Raw genomic sequence first — 13,054 nt, forward strand, 5'->3', positions numbered from 1 at the left:
GGTTCCCTTGCTTCTCACAGAAAATAATAGATGAAGGTGATCTGACCCACTCTGGGATTTTTTTTGGTAGTTATTGTCTTTCATAATTGAAGATCATGGCATCAAATGAATGATAGTATGACTTACACATTATGTTGATTATAGTGAGGGGAATATTATGCTAGACGTCCTTCTCACTGCCTTTTCCATTACTGTCCTCATGCTGTGACCTGATTTAGAAGGAAACAGGACTTCTGGTGATGGCCTGGGTGCTGTGGGAGTCCTTAACCTTTAAGATATGGGTCCTTCCCATATCAGGGAGGCATCACATTATTTCAAAAATTCTGGGCAGAACACAGGTATGGTGATTTTTGACTATCATAAGGTATAGCTAACCTTAGTAGTCTCATGTTGATGTAATCATCAGTACAGTACATTTCCAATTTTTTGACAATGAAGTAGAACTAACCTGTCTCTTGATAGTCTAATCATCAGTAAGGTGATCGAATTGTTCTACCCAGCTCTGCAACCATACTTCCCCCCAGAACCAAAAGACTTTGATTTTCCAGAAATTGGGTCATAGGAATAACGCTGCTGGATCATTGGTTGATATTGATTATGGTCGAAACTATGATGGTATCTGATCATCTTCAAACCTCTGACTTTTGTTCTTGATTAATGAAAACATTCTTGACAAATGCTTCCTGCTAAGGTCCATCTTGTCTCATCCAAAATTTACCTCTCGAGGTACAATACAAATACCCCTGGCCAAGTCTCTTAAGCAAGGCCCCTTCTGAAAACCAACAAAATAGAACTGGGGGAAATGAGAAAATAAGGGCAAGAGTCTCCTGGCTCTGTTGAGGAAATGAGGCAGGATGTTGAAGAAAACTCATCATGCTGGAACTCCAAAAGGGTGGTGGACCAAGGGTGAGTCAAGAGGAGTGAGAGGGCTAGGATCCTTTGGCCAGTCTTTTCCAGGAAAGTTTGTGACAATCTATTTCCTCTTTTCCCTGTCTTCCTTCAACCCTTCTTGACCAAGGTGCCCCAGATTTCCTTAGCCAGGTGCTCTTCTCATTTGATATGCTGCCACTAGCCCTAAACATTCTTGATTGACACTTCATGCTCCTATTACAGCCACCACTACAGGGTACAAACTGGATCTTAAGAACTCTATATCAACCTATATCAGATTATTCACTGACAAGGGGAGAAGGGAGAGAAAGGAGGGAAGGAGAAAAATGTGGAGCTCAAAATCTCACAAAAAAAAATGAATGTTAAAAACTATCTTTACATGTAATTGGAAAAAATAAATTAAAAAATTAAACTTAAAAAAACCCTCTATACCAAGTTGGGTAATTCAGTGTTCCCTGAAGTGGGCTCTGGGTCCTTCTTTTGAGGTACCATTTCCTCAGCTTCCATGGTGCCTGTTAAAATGGCTAGCCTCTGAGCCAGAGTCTTGGTGTTTGGGAACAAGATGAAGTTGTAGATGAGAGATGCCAGAACAGCTCCTGTCAGTGGTCCTATCCAGAAAATCTGCAGGTAAAGAGAAGAATGGATCCATAAGAATATGAGCCATCCAGGGAATGGGGATGTCTTTGAGCTCCAATCTCTATTTTTGACCTGCTCTTAAATTATTAACAATTAACCCTATAGGTGTGGACAGGTGAGCCAGCCCTGGAGATTCCAAGACCCAGAATAGAAAACTCAAGTGTTCCAGTTCCTAATCTCATGAACCTTCTCCAAAGCCTCACCAAATGAATGGAAGAGTCTTCCTTCAAGTGTTGGAACAGAGGAGGCATAGGGCACAAAAATAAGTGGTTGGATATTAGGGGTGCCATTTTCCTTTCTAGTTCTTTTGCCCCTCCCTCCAACTCTACAGCCAAGAATTTGATTTATTTTATGTTTCTGCATCTTTAAGTTTAGAAACCAGTCTGGCTATAAAAATTGGTTAAGGAAACAACTAAATGTTTGAAGCTATAAACCAGGGACAAAAACAGGTTCAACTACTTGTTCATCTTGTCTACTTCCTAGCAGGCCCAGCCCAGGTCAGGGGACAAAGTCCTAGAGGTTGGCCAAAGAGGAAAACCTAACTCATTTGGGAAACCTTTGACTTTCTCCTTCTAGGACCAAGGAAATGAATCAAAGACTTCATGTGCTTTTTCTCTCCCTTTCTGTTTCCAGTTTCCTAACAAACCCCTGGGCAAGTAGAACACTTTGCTCTTCCTCTTGCCCTCTCTGGGGCATTCCCTTCCCTTCCCCATGACCTCACCCAATGGACAGAGAACTTGCCAACGATGACAGCTGGGCCAAAGGATCGAGCTGGGTTCATGGAGCAACCAGTGAAGTAGATCTGAGAGAAAACAAAGATGGTGGGGAGAGCAGTGGAGGGAGGAGAGTGAGGAGATGAGGTTCTCTGGTGGTCAGACTAGGGGAAATCTGTCACCAGCCCATTCTCTAGTGTGGATGATCATCTCATTGCCCAGATTATTTATTCCTTGAAAGCAGAGGGGGTTGTAGCTGTTGGAAACCTAAGACCACTTTGAGGTGGAAGTCCTGAGACCTAAATGGGATTTTCCTGGATCTCTAAAGCATTTTGTTTCTCTGATCTTTTCTTCCACTTCCCTCACCCCACGCACCACCCCCATCCCACCACCAAGGAAAGCTAGTATCAGACAAAGTAGGTCTTTCAACTCTCCCTCATCCCTTCCTCTTTCCTTGTCCTCTTCAGGGTTTAAATCATCTTACCCCAATTAAGTGACCCAAAGCCACAGAGATCCCAATTATGGCAGCAGGAGAGCCTGGGCTCTGGCGACTGTCAGTGGAAGCCAGGACACAGAGCACCAGCTGTAAGGTCAGGACCAACTCTACAGCAACAGCCTGGCCTGAGGAAACGCTGTTCCGGACCTGAAGGACAAGGGACAGGGGATCTGGGTGCCCAGGGGACTTGTATACAATCATACTCCTCCCTGTGTATCAATGAACATTTTTTTTGCAATATATATATATATGTATATATATATATATATATATTATAATACTATCTCTTGTTACTACATTCTATTTCATATAGTGGTCTGAGGAATCAGGGAAGTGAGACCCAAGTACAGGAGGAAATGGAAGTCATATATATCACTCCATGCTGTGTAATAGTAGAATGAATAAAGAAAGACACAGGAGAAAAGAGGTTGATTCCACTGTAACATTAGGCAAATCAGATAATTTCTCTCTCGGCCTCAGTTTCCTCAACTCTACAATGGAAATAATACTCTTAAAGCAGAAGGATTAAAGATGAATGAAACTTTATCCTTCTAAGGGAAGGTGAAAACATCTGACTATCTTCCCTAGTGTTTACCCACTTCTGTTAATCTGATCACCAGGAACAGTGACCTTACAGAGAAGGTAACTGAGACCCAGAGAGAAGTAGTAATAGACTCAAAGTTACATAGCTGATTCTTATTGGATCTGGGATTAGAACTTTGCCTGCCTCACAGGCTTGTTTTGAGAATTAAATAAACTAATGAGCATGAAAGATTTTTCATTATACAAATAGGTGAATTTATTCTCATCTCCACCTCCAATATACTCTGAACCACCACGGCTAATGAAGCCAAAAAGGTCTCAGTTTGGATTTGGAGGAGGAGATCTAGGAAGGAAGCTGGGTTCCAAATAAGATGGAGACCTGAACTTGAAGAGATCATTAAGAGGAATTAAGCTTGACAAAAGGACTTTGGGGCAATAGTTAAAGAGGGAAGCTTGGAGAAGGAAAAGGAAGGAGGTTTATACTATGAGGGACATGAGCTGAGAAAATAGGGGGGAGGGGGGAGAAAGAGTAGGAGGGAAAGCAGATTTGAATCATGAACAAACTTGAGACTAATTGATATAATGGGGAAGGGTCTCCAACATTCCCCATTCATATATATATATATATATATATATATATATATATATATATATATATATATATATATCTCCTTGGTCTTTTTGTCCTTTTTCTCTTCCTTTATATCCTTCTCCATGTTTCTCTTTAATAGAAATTCTCCCAACTTTTCATCCTCTCCATTCCCACTTCCAACCCCACATCTTCATCATTATATCTCCCACAAGGTTGGCCTCAGATCTTATACAAAAATATTCCATTCAACAAAAATTTACTTCTCTATGCCTCAAGTTTCATTATCTATAAAAGGAGGGATTTGCATTAGATGACTTCTAAGATCCCTTTATAACAAATTATTTTATCCCATGATTTGATTCTTCTACCCCTCCCTCAAACCCTATTAAATTTCCTGAACTGTTCCCTTCCCATCCCCCATCTCCTTCTACTATTTATGTCTCAGCTCCCTCACCCCTGTATATCTCTTCCTCATTTCCTCATTTCTTTGATTAGATACCTACCACATTCACTCCAAGGCTTCCTCGCATGTCTCCTGGGGTGACTCCATAAAGTACAGCAGCTCCTGTAATGGCCCCGGCCAGCTGGGCTATCACATAGGCCATGGCTCTTGGCAGGGAAATATTGGAACCCACCAGGAAAGCCAGAGTCACAGCTGGATTGACATGGGCCCCACTCACTTTCCAGGTAACTTGAATGGCCATGGCTGTGGCCAGATTGAAAGTGATGGCTACTTGCAGTACAGAGGGCATTGCTGAGGGCCAGCGCAAAGCAGAACCCACACCAAAGAAAACATAGAGCCCTGTTGCCAGGAACTCAGCAAACAGTGCCCGGCTAATTGCTGCCCAGAGCCGGCAGACCAACATTCTCACCCTGAATGGATTCTCCACCTCCTTCCCTAGCCTTTTCCCCACCTTAATCCCTCTGTTTCACTTTCTCAGTATCCTCAACCTCTTCTTGGCCTCCCACTTTGTTCACTATCTTTTTTTTGCTCCTTTTCTCTCACTTTCTTCACAGTATCTCTTTGTCTCCTTATCTCTCAGTTTCTTCACCTATCTCTTTGCTTCCTATCTCTCACTTTGGTCACTTTATCTTTTTGTCTCCCTATCTCTCATTTTCTTCACTTTTTCTCTTTTGTCTCCCAATCTCTCACTTTTTCACTGTGTCTCTATTTCTCTTCTGCCTTCATTCAGTCTTTCTCTAGTTCTGCTTTCTGTGCCTCTCCAGCTTCTTCTCAGTCCGGCTTGACTTCTGATTTAATCTTTTCCTTCTTGTTCTCTCTGTCTGTCTGTCTCCCTTTGGAGGAGTGTTCTGGTCAGACTGGCTGGGAGCTGGGTGACTGGTCTTTTTGAATGTGGGAAGTCATGGTATTCATAAGGTATGTGGTATTCCCATAACTGCCCCTCCCAATATGCTCACCTGATCCTGGGGCCTATCAGATTTACAGATCAGGTGCAGAATGCTGAGATCAAACTCAGCTCAAAGTTTTCTTAGTCTTGACTTAATCCAACTCAACTGGGTTGGGGTCCTGATAAGAAAATCAGGGGCTAGGGGGAATGTGGATGCTATGCATGAACAGAAAAATATAGCAAATTCTGAGCATGCAATAACTGGGCGAGTAATTATGAGAATCAATGCCATGTTTTCTGAACTGAAAGACTAGAATGATTGAATAGGAGGCTGAGAGGACAACATCTAGTACTGAATGTAAAAAGGTAAAGGACAGGCTTTTGGTAGATACATTTGGTTCAGGAGGCTGGCCTAGCAGGGCTTTGAAGATGCTCCATAGTCTTTCAGTTCTTCTTTCCTATCCCACCCAAGAATGTTGACGTCTAGAACAAGTCAATTCACTTACCCTAGGACAGTGGTAGGAATGCATACAGGAGGGAGAGGAGCTCCTTATCTCTGACTCTTGGCTTCCCTGGGTTCCTTCAAATCCCAGCTAAAATAGAATATCTAGCATATTTTAGGGAATTATTAAATGGTTACTGGCTGACTGAAGTTTGGAGGGGGCATTGAAGGTCATGAGAACTTTGCTCCACCTAACCTCTTGTCTTCCTGGCACCTAGCCATGCCCAGGCAGAATTATTATGGTTTTTTCTCCCACTGGCAAGGGAATAAGGTCTTTTGCCTGCTGAGGTCATGTGGGCAGTTGACTGCTCTTTATTCCACCTCAGTTGTCTCCACTCCTATTACCTCTAGTATTTATTTAGCCAGCCTCACCACCATCAGCAAGACCCAGAGTCTTCTTGTAAACAGCAAAATGGTAGCTAAGGTACCACTCTTGGCTGCCCACACATATCTTTCTCCCTAACCAGACTGACTAGTTGTATAATTGTGGAGTCTATACAGCAGTGTGTTTCCCAACTCTTTTTCCTATTTCATTGAGGAATTGAGCTTATGCTTGGAATTGAGAAACCTGGATAAGACAGGATGACTGGAAAGCTACCCCATGGAAGAGGGGCATTAAGGTTGAAGCAGTAGAGCTCAGAAAAGTGGGACACAGAGAAAAATTAAAAGGAGAGAGAACTGAGGATCTCCTTCACATTCATTATAGATCTTGCTAGGAAAGTGGAGACCAAATATTGGGGAAAGTGAAAGAGAGGGAGACAGAGACAAACAGAGAGAGACAGACAGACAGGGACAGAGAGAGGAGAGTTGAGAGACAGAGACAGACACACACACACACAGAGACAGAGACAGAGAGAGAAGAGAATATATCTGTATGTATGCATGTGACAAGTGAATTATACATGTATGATTTACAACAGTGTTTAGTATAAGTTCTTAGAAAGAATGTGTGTCCATGTGCTTCTGTGAGTCCAAGTGACCCCATGAGTATGGATCTAAGTTTATATTTATCAATTATCAATTGTGTGTGAATTGATTCTATCCCTTCCTGTCTTCTCCAGTAGATTGCTGCCATTATAATTGTCTCTAATTAGTCTTCAGTCTTCATATCTACTTAGCACCTATGCACACACTCCAAGTTTCCCCTATCTTTATTTTTTTTTTAGGTTTTTGCAAGGCAAATGGGGTTAAGTGGCTTGCCCAAGGCCACACAGCTAGGTAATTATTAAGTGTCTGAGACCAAATTTGAACCCAGGTACTCCTGACTCCAGGGCCAGTGCTTTATCCACTGTGCCTCCTAGCCGCCCCTTCCCCTATCTTTAAAAACTTTCCATTGAATCCTAACTTCCCTAGCTTCATCCTCTCCCACTTTTCCCAGTCAAATTCCTTGAAAAAAGCTGTCTATTCTTATTGCCTCTATTTCCTCTCCTCTTACAGTTGGTAATTTGATTTCTGGCTTTATTATTCAATGGAAACTGGTCTCTGCAAAGTTAACAATGATTTCTCAATTACTAAATCTCATGACCTTTTCTCAATCCTTAGCCTTCTTTAAATATATCTGTGTATGTATATATGGCTATATTTAAATATTTCCCAATTGCATGTAAAATTTTTTAATTTATTTTTGAAAATTTTGAGTTTCAATTTATTTCCTTTCCTCTCACACCTCCCCCACCTATTCAGAAGTCAAGCAATATGATTATATTATTATCATGTGATCATTCATGTGAAGGCATGCAAAACATATTTTCATATTAGCCATGTTGCAGGAGAAACACACACACAAAAAAAGAAAGTTTAAAAAAATATGCTTTCAGAGTTCATCAATTTCCTCTCTGAAGTGGAGAGCATTTTTCATCAAGGGTCCTTCGGAATTGTCTTGCATCAGCAGCGTGATCAGAATAGCTAATCCTTAGCCTTCTTGACCTCTGCAGCATTTGACACTGTTGCCCATCTTCTCCTGCATCCTCTTTCCTCTGGGTTTTTGTGACACTGCTCTTTCCTGCTTTTTTCTCTGTTTGATAGATCCTTTTCATCATCAGTGTCATGCCTTGGGGTCCTACTATCCTGATTGATGATTGTTTCACCTAATCTACTAATTCTGGCAAGACTCAGACAGACTTTACTTAACTTTCTACTTCCAGGCTACCTTCTCTTCTGCCTCATCCCTCTTTTTCCACCTGTCTTAGCCCCTCTTTCTCCAGTTATGAAACCATCTTCCAATGAACTCAGCTATTATTCCTAGATAGGGTACTTGAAATTGCCCTCCTATGTGCCTTACTCACTATCCCTTTGAGTTTTTTTTTCCTTTTGGTTTTTGCAAGGCAATGGGGTTAAGTGACTTGCCCAAGGTCACACAGCTAGGTCACATTTGAATTCAGGTCCTCCTGACTCCAGGGTCAGTGCTCTATCCATTGTACCACCTAGTTGCCCCATCCCTTTGATTTTCAAGAAATGCCCCTCCCTTAACTGATTAATCCAAGAATAGTACTTGGAGCAATGCTTAATGCTTTTAAAAATTAATTCATCAATCCATTAAATATGATTAAACTCTAAGCCTCTGTTCTGAGCCCCCTTCTCTTTTCTCTCCTCTTTTCTCAATGGGGAATATCAATAGCTTCCATGGTTTCAGTGACCATTGCTGAATTGAACCTATTAAGATGAAAATCAACGGGGATACATGTCTTGTTCTTCGGTACCAAAAAAAAACCAACCAAAAAACAAAACCCAAGTCTACAAACATAAGATGGAGGCAGCATGGATAGATAGCAATTATTCTGAAAGCAACCTGAAGGTCTTAGAGCATAGCAAAAGTAGACAGCAGCCAAAATAGCTTATGTAATTTTGTACTGTGATAGGAAGAACATAACTTCCAGGAACATGGAAGTGATAATCTCACTGTACTCTGTTCTTGTTTGACCTCATCTGGTATGTTGTGTTCAGTCTGGGACACCATGGTTTAAGAAAGGTTTGAGGTCCACCACACTGATGGTCAAGGGCCTTGTGTTCATGATTTGAGGATCTACTGAAAGACCTAGACTTGGAGAAAAGAAGACTCAGATGGGACATTACAACTATGTTAAAGTATTTGAAGAGCTGTCATGTAGATGAGACAAAATTAGGAGCAATATGTAGAAGTTGCAGAGAAACTAATTTAAGCTTGATAGCAAGAAAAACTCCCTGACATCGAAGGCTATTCCCAAAAGGACTGTCTTGCCTCTTGAGGTGGTGGATTTCCTCACCACAAAGGTTTTCTGGCCAAGTTGGATTGCCAGTTGTCAAGAATATCCTTTTTTTTTTTCTTTTTGGGACTTGCCCAAGTCATTTGGCTTATAGGTATCTGGGTCTGGATTTGAACTCCTGACTCTACGGTTGGTGCTCTATTCATTGCATCACCTAACTGCCCCAGGTACAGCTTTTTGAATGGTTTAACCCAGGTGGCTGCTGAGGTCTGTTCTAACTCTAAAATGTATTCAATGATTCTCTGCATGATAGCCTTGCCTTTTCAAACTGGATGCCCCAGAGATATCTCGAACTCAACATGTCCAAAACAGAACTCATTATCTTTATTTTCAAATCCATCTCTCTTCTGAAATTCCTCATTCCTGTTGAGGATACTACTATCCTTCCAGACACATAAGATTGAAATCTCAGTGTTGTCTTAGACTCTTCCCTATCACTCACCCCAAATAGATAATCAGTTGCCAAATCTTGTTATTTCTGTTTCCATAACATTTCTCAAATATGTCTTCATCTTTCCACTTAGACTGCTGCCTTGCTAGTTTTGGGCCCACACCATCCTTTGCCAGGACTATTGCAATAGACTGTTTCAAGTCTCTTTGCACTTTAATCCATCTTCTACCAAGCTGATTTTGATTTTCTCTCTGTCTCTCTGTCTCTGTCTCTCTCTCTCCCTCTTCCTTCCTTCCTTCCTTCCTTCCTTCCTTCCTTCCTTCCTTCCTTCCTTCCTTCCTTCCTTCCTTCCTTCCTTCCTTCCTTCCTTTCCTCCTTTCTCAATCAGAGTTAAGTCAGGGTCACACAACTAATAAGTGTCTTAGTCTGGATTTGAAATTAGATCTTCCTGGCTTCAGGAGTCAGGACTCTATCTATTTCACCTAGATACCCCCAAAATTTATTTTTTCTAGAGCTCAGATATGACTATCTCATCCCATTGTTTTCTCTTCCCCACAATAAATTCTAGTGGTTCCCTATTACATCTAGGATCAATTCTACACATATCTGGTTGCTGTAGCCTCGGCCCTTCTTACTCATGACTCTCCTCCACAAACTCTCTGGTCCTACATACCTACCTATCTCTTGCCTTTGCATTGGCTAATTTCCCATGCCTGGAATGCTTTCTCTAATCATCTGATATTGTTTGTCCTTTGTTCTCAAAGAAGACCAGGACATCAGAGAGGTAATGTATGGTGATATATGTTAATTGGAAATAAATGAGGGGTGCTATGCTAAGTCACCAGCCTCACTTTCTCCTCCAGAGACATTTGAGTCCAGTGTCCAGATATGGATCAGGACAAATGCAGATGGCCCTGGATGCAAGACAATCAGGGTTAAGTGATTTGCCCAAGGTCATACAGCTAGTATCAAATGTCTGAGATCTGATTTAAAGATGCTCTATCCAGTGCATAACTTGGTGGCCCTCCCTAAATCACCTAGGATGCAGATGGTGGCAAAGAGGATAGAGTACTAAGCTTAGAGTCAGGAAGATCTAAGTTCAAATCTGAACTCTGAACCTTACTAACTGTTTGACCCTGGGTAAGTTACTTAACTGCTATTTTCCTTAGGTTTCTCAACTGTAAAATGGAGATAATAACAGGACCTACCTCCTAAGTTTGTTGTGAGGATCAAATGAGATAATCAGTCTTCCCTGATTCCTTCAGTTGCTTCTATGTGCTGTCCTCTCCATTATAATAGAAGGTTACATCAGAAAATGATAGACTATCAAGTAACTCAGTTAAAGCTGCATATTCAGTGGATTTTCTTTTTATTTAATTTTATTTATTTATTTTCATTCATATGTACATGCATATTTCCAAGTAACAAAATTTCCCTTCACCCTCCCTTACCACCCACTTCCCCTCAGCAGAGAATAGTCAGGTTAGTAATTCACATACATATTTCATTAAACATGTTTACAAATTAGTAATTTTTGGCACGAGGAATTAGAATTAAGGAAAAGAGATACATAAGAGAGAGTTTTAATAAAGTCTTCATCAGATTCGGAAGGGGGTGTTTTTTTTTTCCTGTGTGTTGTTTTGTTTTTCTTCTTCTGGTTGGGGATAATATAATCCATAACCAGTCAGATACAGTTGTCCTGGCTTTCTGGACTGCTCAGAGGAGTTGCTTCCATCAGTGTTGTTCATTTCATAATGTTGTTGATGTGTACATTGTCCTCTTGGTTCTACCATTCAGTAGACTTTCAAGGTCAAAACAACTTATGCTCATGCTCTGTTCCAAGTATATGGCTTGGGATTTAGGCAGCTTAAGTAACTATGAATATGTGACAGTAAGATGTATGCTTGTCTAGGTGAGCTTGAGACTGAATTTCAAATTTCTGGCTGCCTCTTCTGCTTTTTAACTTATAATTCCTGTTATAATCTACTGGGCGACTTCATCAGAAAATAAAGCAATTTTCAGAACTGCTGATTAAGTAATTTACATTTCACCTCATGTTTGTACTGTCTAAGCAACTCACTGGCCCAAGTTGATAGAAGCCAGGTTTGGGTTTATCCTCTTAATGTTGTCTTTTCTAAGAGTGTTGGAGAAATAACCAAGGACCTCTCCCTGCCTCCATTCATTCAGCTCTGATCTACAGACCTCTCAATCTTGTAAGGTGACTGTCACATCTAGACACTATCTTGAAGTATGTATTAACTTAAAATCAGGAACAAAGACAAAAGAAGAGTTCCAGTTGCAAGTTCACCTGGTGAAGTTGCTATTCTAGTAGCTGTGTGATTCTGGGGTGGAGAAAGGCCAACCTCTTCTTCCAATTCTTGAAATTTTTTTTTTAGGTTTTTTTTTTTGTAAGGCAAATGGGGTTAAGTGGCTTGCCCAAGGCCACACAGCTAGGTCATTATTAAGTGTCTGAGATCAGATTTGAACCCAGGTACTCCCGACTACAGGGGCGGTGCTTTATCCACTGCGCCACCTAGCCGCCCCTTTGGATGTCTTAGAGTTAGTAGTAACTTTAAAACCTGGAGAGGCTGAGTCTGAATCTGTCTTATTAGAACTAATACAACATCTAGACCTTCTACTGCTGTTCTGGGGAAGAGGAAGACCAAGGGACCACTTGAGGTTCACTATGTTATACTAAAATGCAAAGTTCTCTTAGCACTGGGTCACTACATGGTCAGAAGCAAGCTCCAAAGTTCCCACATGGTGGACCAGAACCAAGAAAGACAACTGTGGGAATTGTCCATATGGTGGCTTCTATAGGCCAATTCAGCTTCCGTTACCTTTGGTATACAGCCTCTATTAAAAACACTATTTTTTATGCCCACAGGACTATAAAACTATGTAAACACTCCAGCACAGCAATTCCACTACTAGGTGTGTATCCTAAAAAAAAAAAAAAAAGCTAAAGGACTTGTATGTACAATACTTATAGCAGTTTTTTTCTGGTGGCAAAGAATTGGAAATTGAGGGGATGACTATTTATTGGGGAATGGCTGAACAAGTTGTGGTATTGATTGTGATGGGATACTATTGTGCTATAAGAAACAATGAGCAGTTGGATTTCAGAGAAACCTGGAAAGACTTACATGAACTAATGAAAAGTGAAATGAGCATAACCAGAATATTATACATAGTAAAAACATAGTATGATGATCCTCTGTGAATGACAGCTATTCTCAGCAATCCATTGATTCAAGACAATTCTGAAGGACTAATGTTGAAAAATATTATCCATCCCCTGAGAAAGAACTGATGGAGCCTGAATATAAATCAAAGCATACTTTTTAAACTTCATTTTTCTTTATTTTTTATTTGTGTTTTCTTTCACAACATGACTAATATAAAAATATGTTTTGCTTGACTACATGTGTATAACCATATCAAATTGCTTACCTCCTTATGAGTGGGATGAGGAAGGAAGAGAATTTGGAACTCAAAATTTTAAGAGTTCAATGTTAAAAATTATTTTTAAATGTAATTGGGAAAAATAAAATTCTAAATTAATAATTTTTAAAAGCAATGTTTTTGCTATTTTAAAATTTTTATAGAACAGTGTATTTGAGTAATTGTGGACAAAAGAACAATTTTGAAGATTTTTATAAAATGAGGAAGAATAAAATGAGTAGATCAGGAGAATAA

General features: G+C 40.4%; 1 protein-coding gene across 1 annotated transcript; it reads right to left on the reverse strand.

Moving 5' to 3' along the window:
* Positions 1 to 678: 678 nt before the first annotated feature.
* On the reverse strand, positions 679 to 5,178 carry AQP6 (aquaporin 6). The gene is made up of 4 exons (XM_074220753.1): positions 4,375 to 5,178; positions 2,725 to 2,883; positions 2,249 to 2,329; positions 679 to 1,512 (listed from the first exon to the last, which is right to left on the reverse strand). Exons 1-4 carry the CDS (start codon positions 4,735 to 4,737, stop codon positions 1,318 to 1,320), a joined length of 798 nt encoding a protein of 265 aa, XP_074076854.1. The 5' UTR covers positions 4,738 to 5,178; the 3' UTR covers positions 679 to 1,317.
* Between the last annotated feature and the right edge of the window lie 7,876 nt (positions 5,179 to 13,054).

Source organism: Macrotis lagotis, chromosome 2 (genome assembly GCF_037893015.1).
Source record: "Macrotis lagotis isolate mMagLag1 chromosome 2, bilby.v1.9.chrom.fasta, whole genome shotgun sequence".
NCBI classification, from domain to species: domain Eukaryota; kingdom Metazoa; phylum Chordata; class Mammalia; order Peramelemorphia; family Peramelidae; genus Macrotis; species Macrotis lagotis.

What these genes read in the sequence shown, in the direction of transcription:
- AQP6 (XM_074220753.1), bottom strand. Translation starts at nt 4,737, where the DNA reads ATGTTGGTCTGCCGGCTCTGGGCAGCAATTAGCCGGGCACTGTTTGCT. An exon ending in CTTTGGGTCACTTAATTGGG is followed by an intron (nt 2,330 to 2,724) that starts GTAAGATGATTT and finishes GTTTTCTCTCAG; the next exon opens with ATCTACTTCACTGGTTGCTC. An exon ending in GCAAGTTCTCTGTCCATTGG is followed by an intron (nt 1,513 to 2,248) that starts GTGAGGTCATGG and finishes CTTTACCTGCAG; the next exon opens with ATTTTCTGGATAGGACCACT.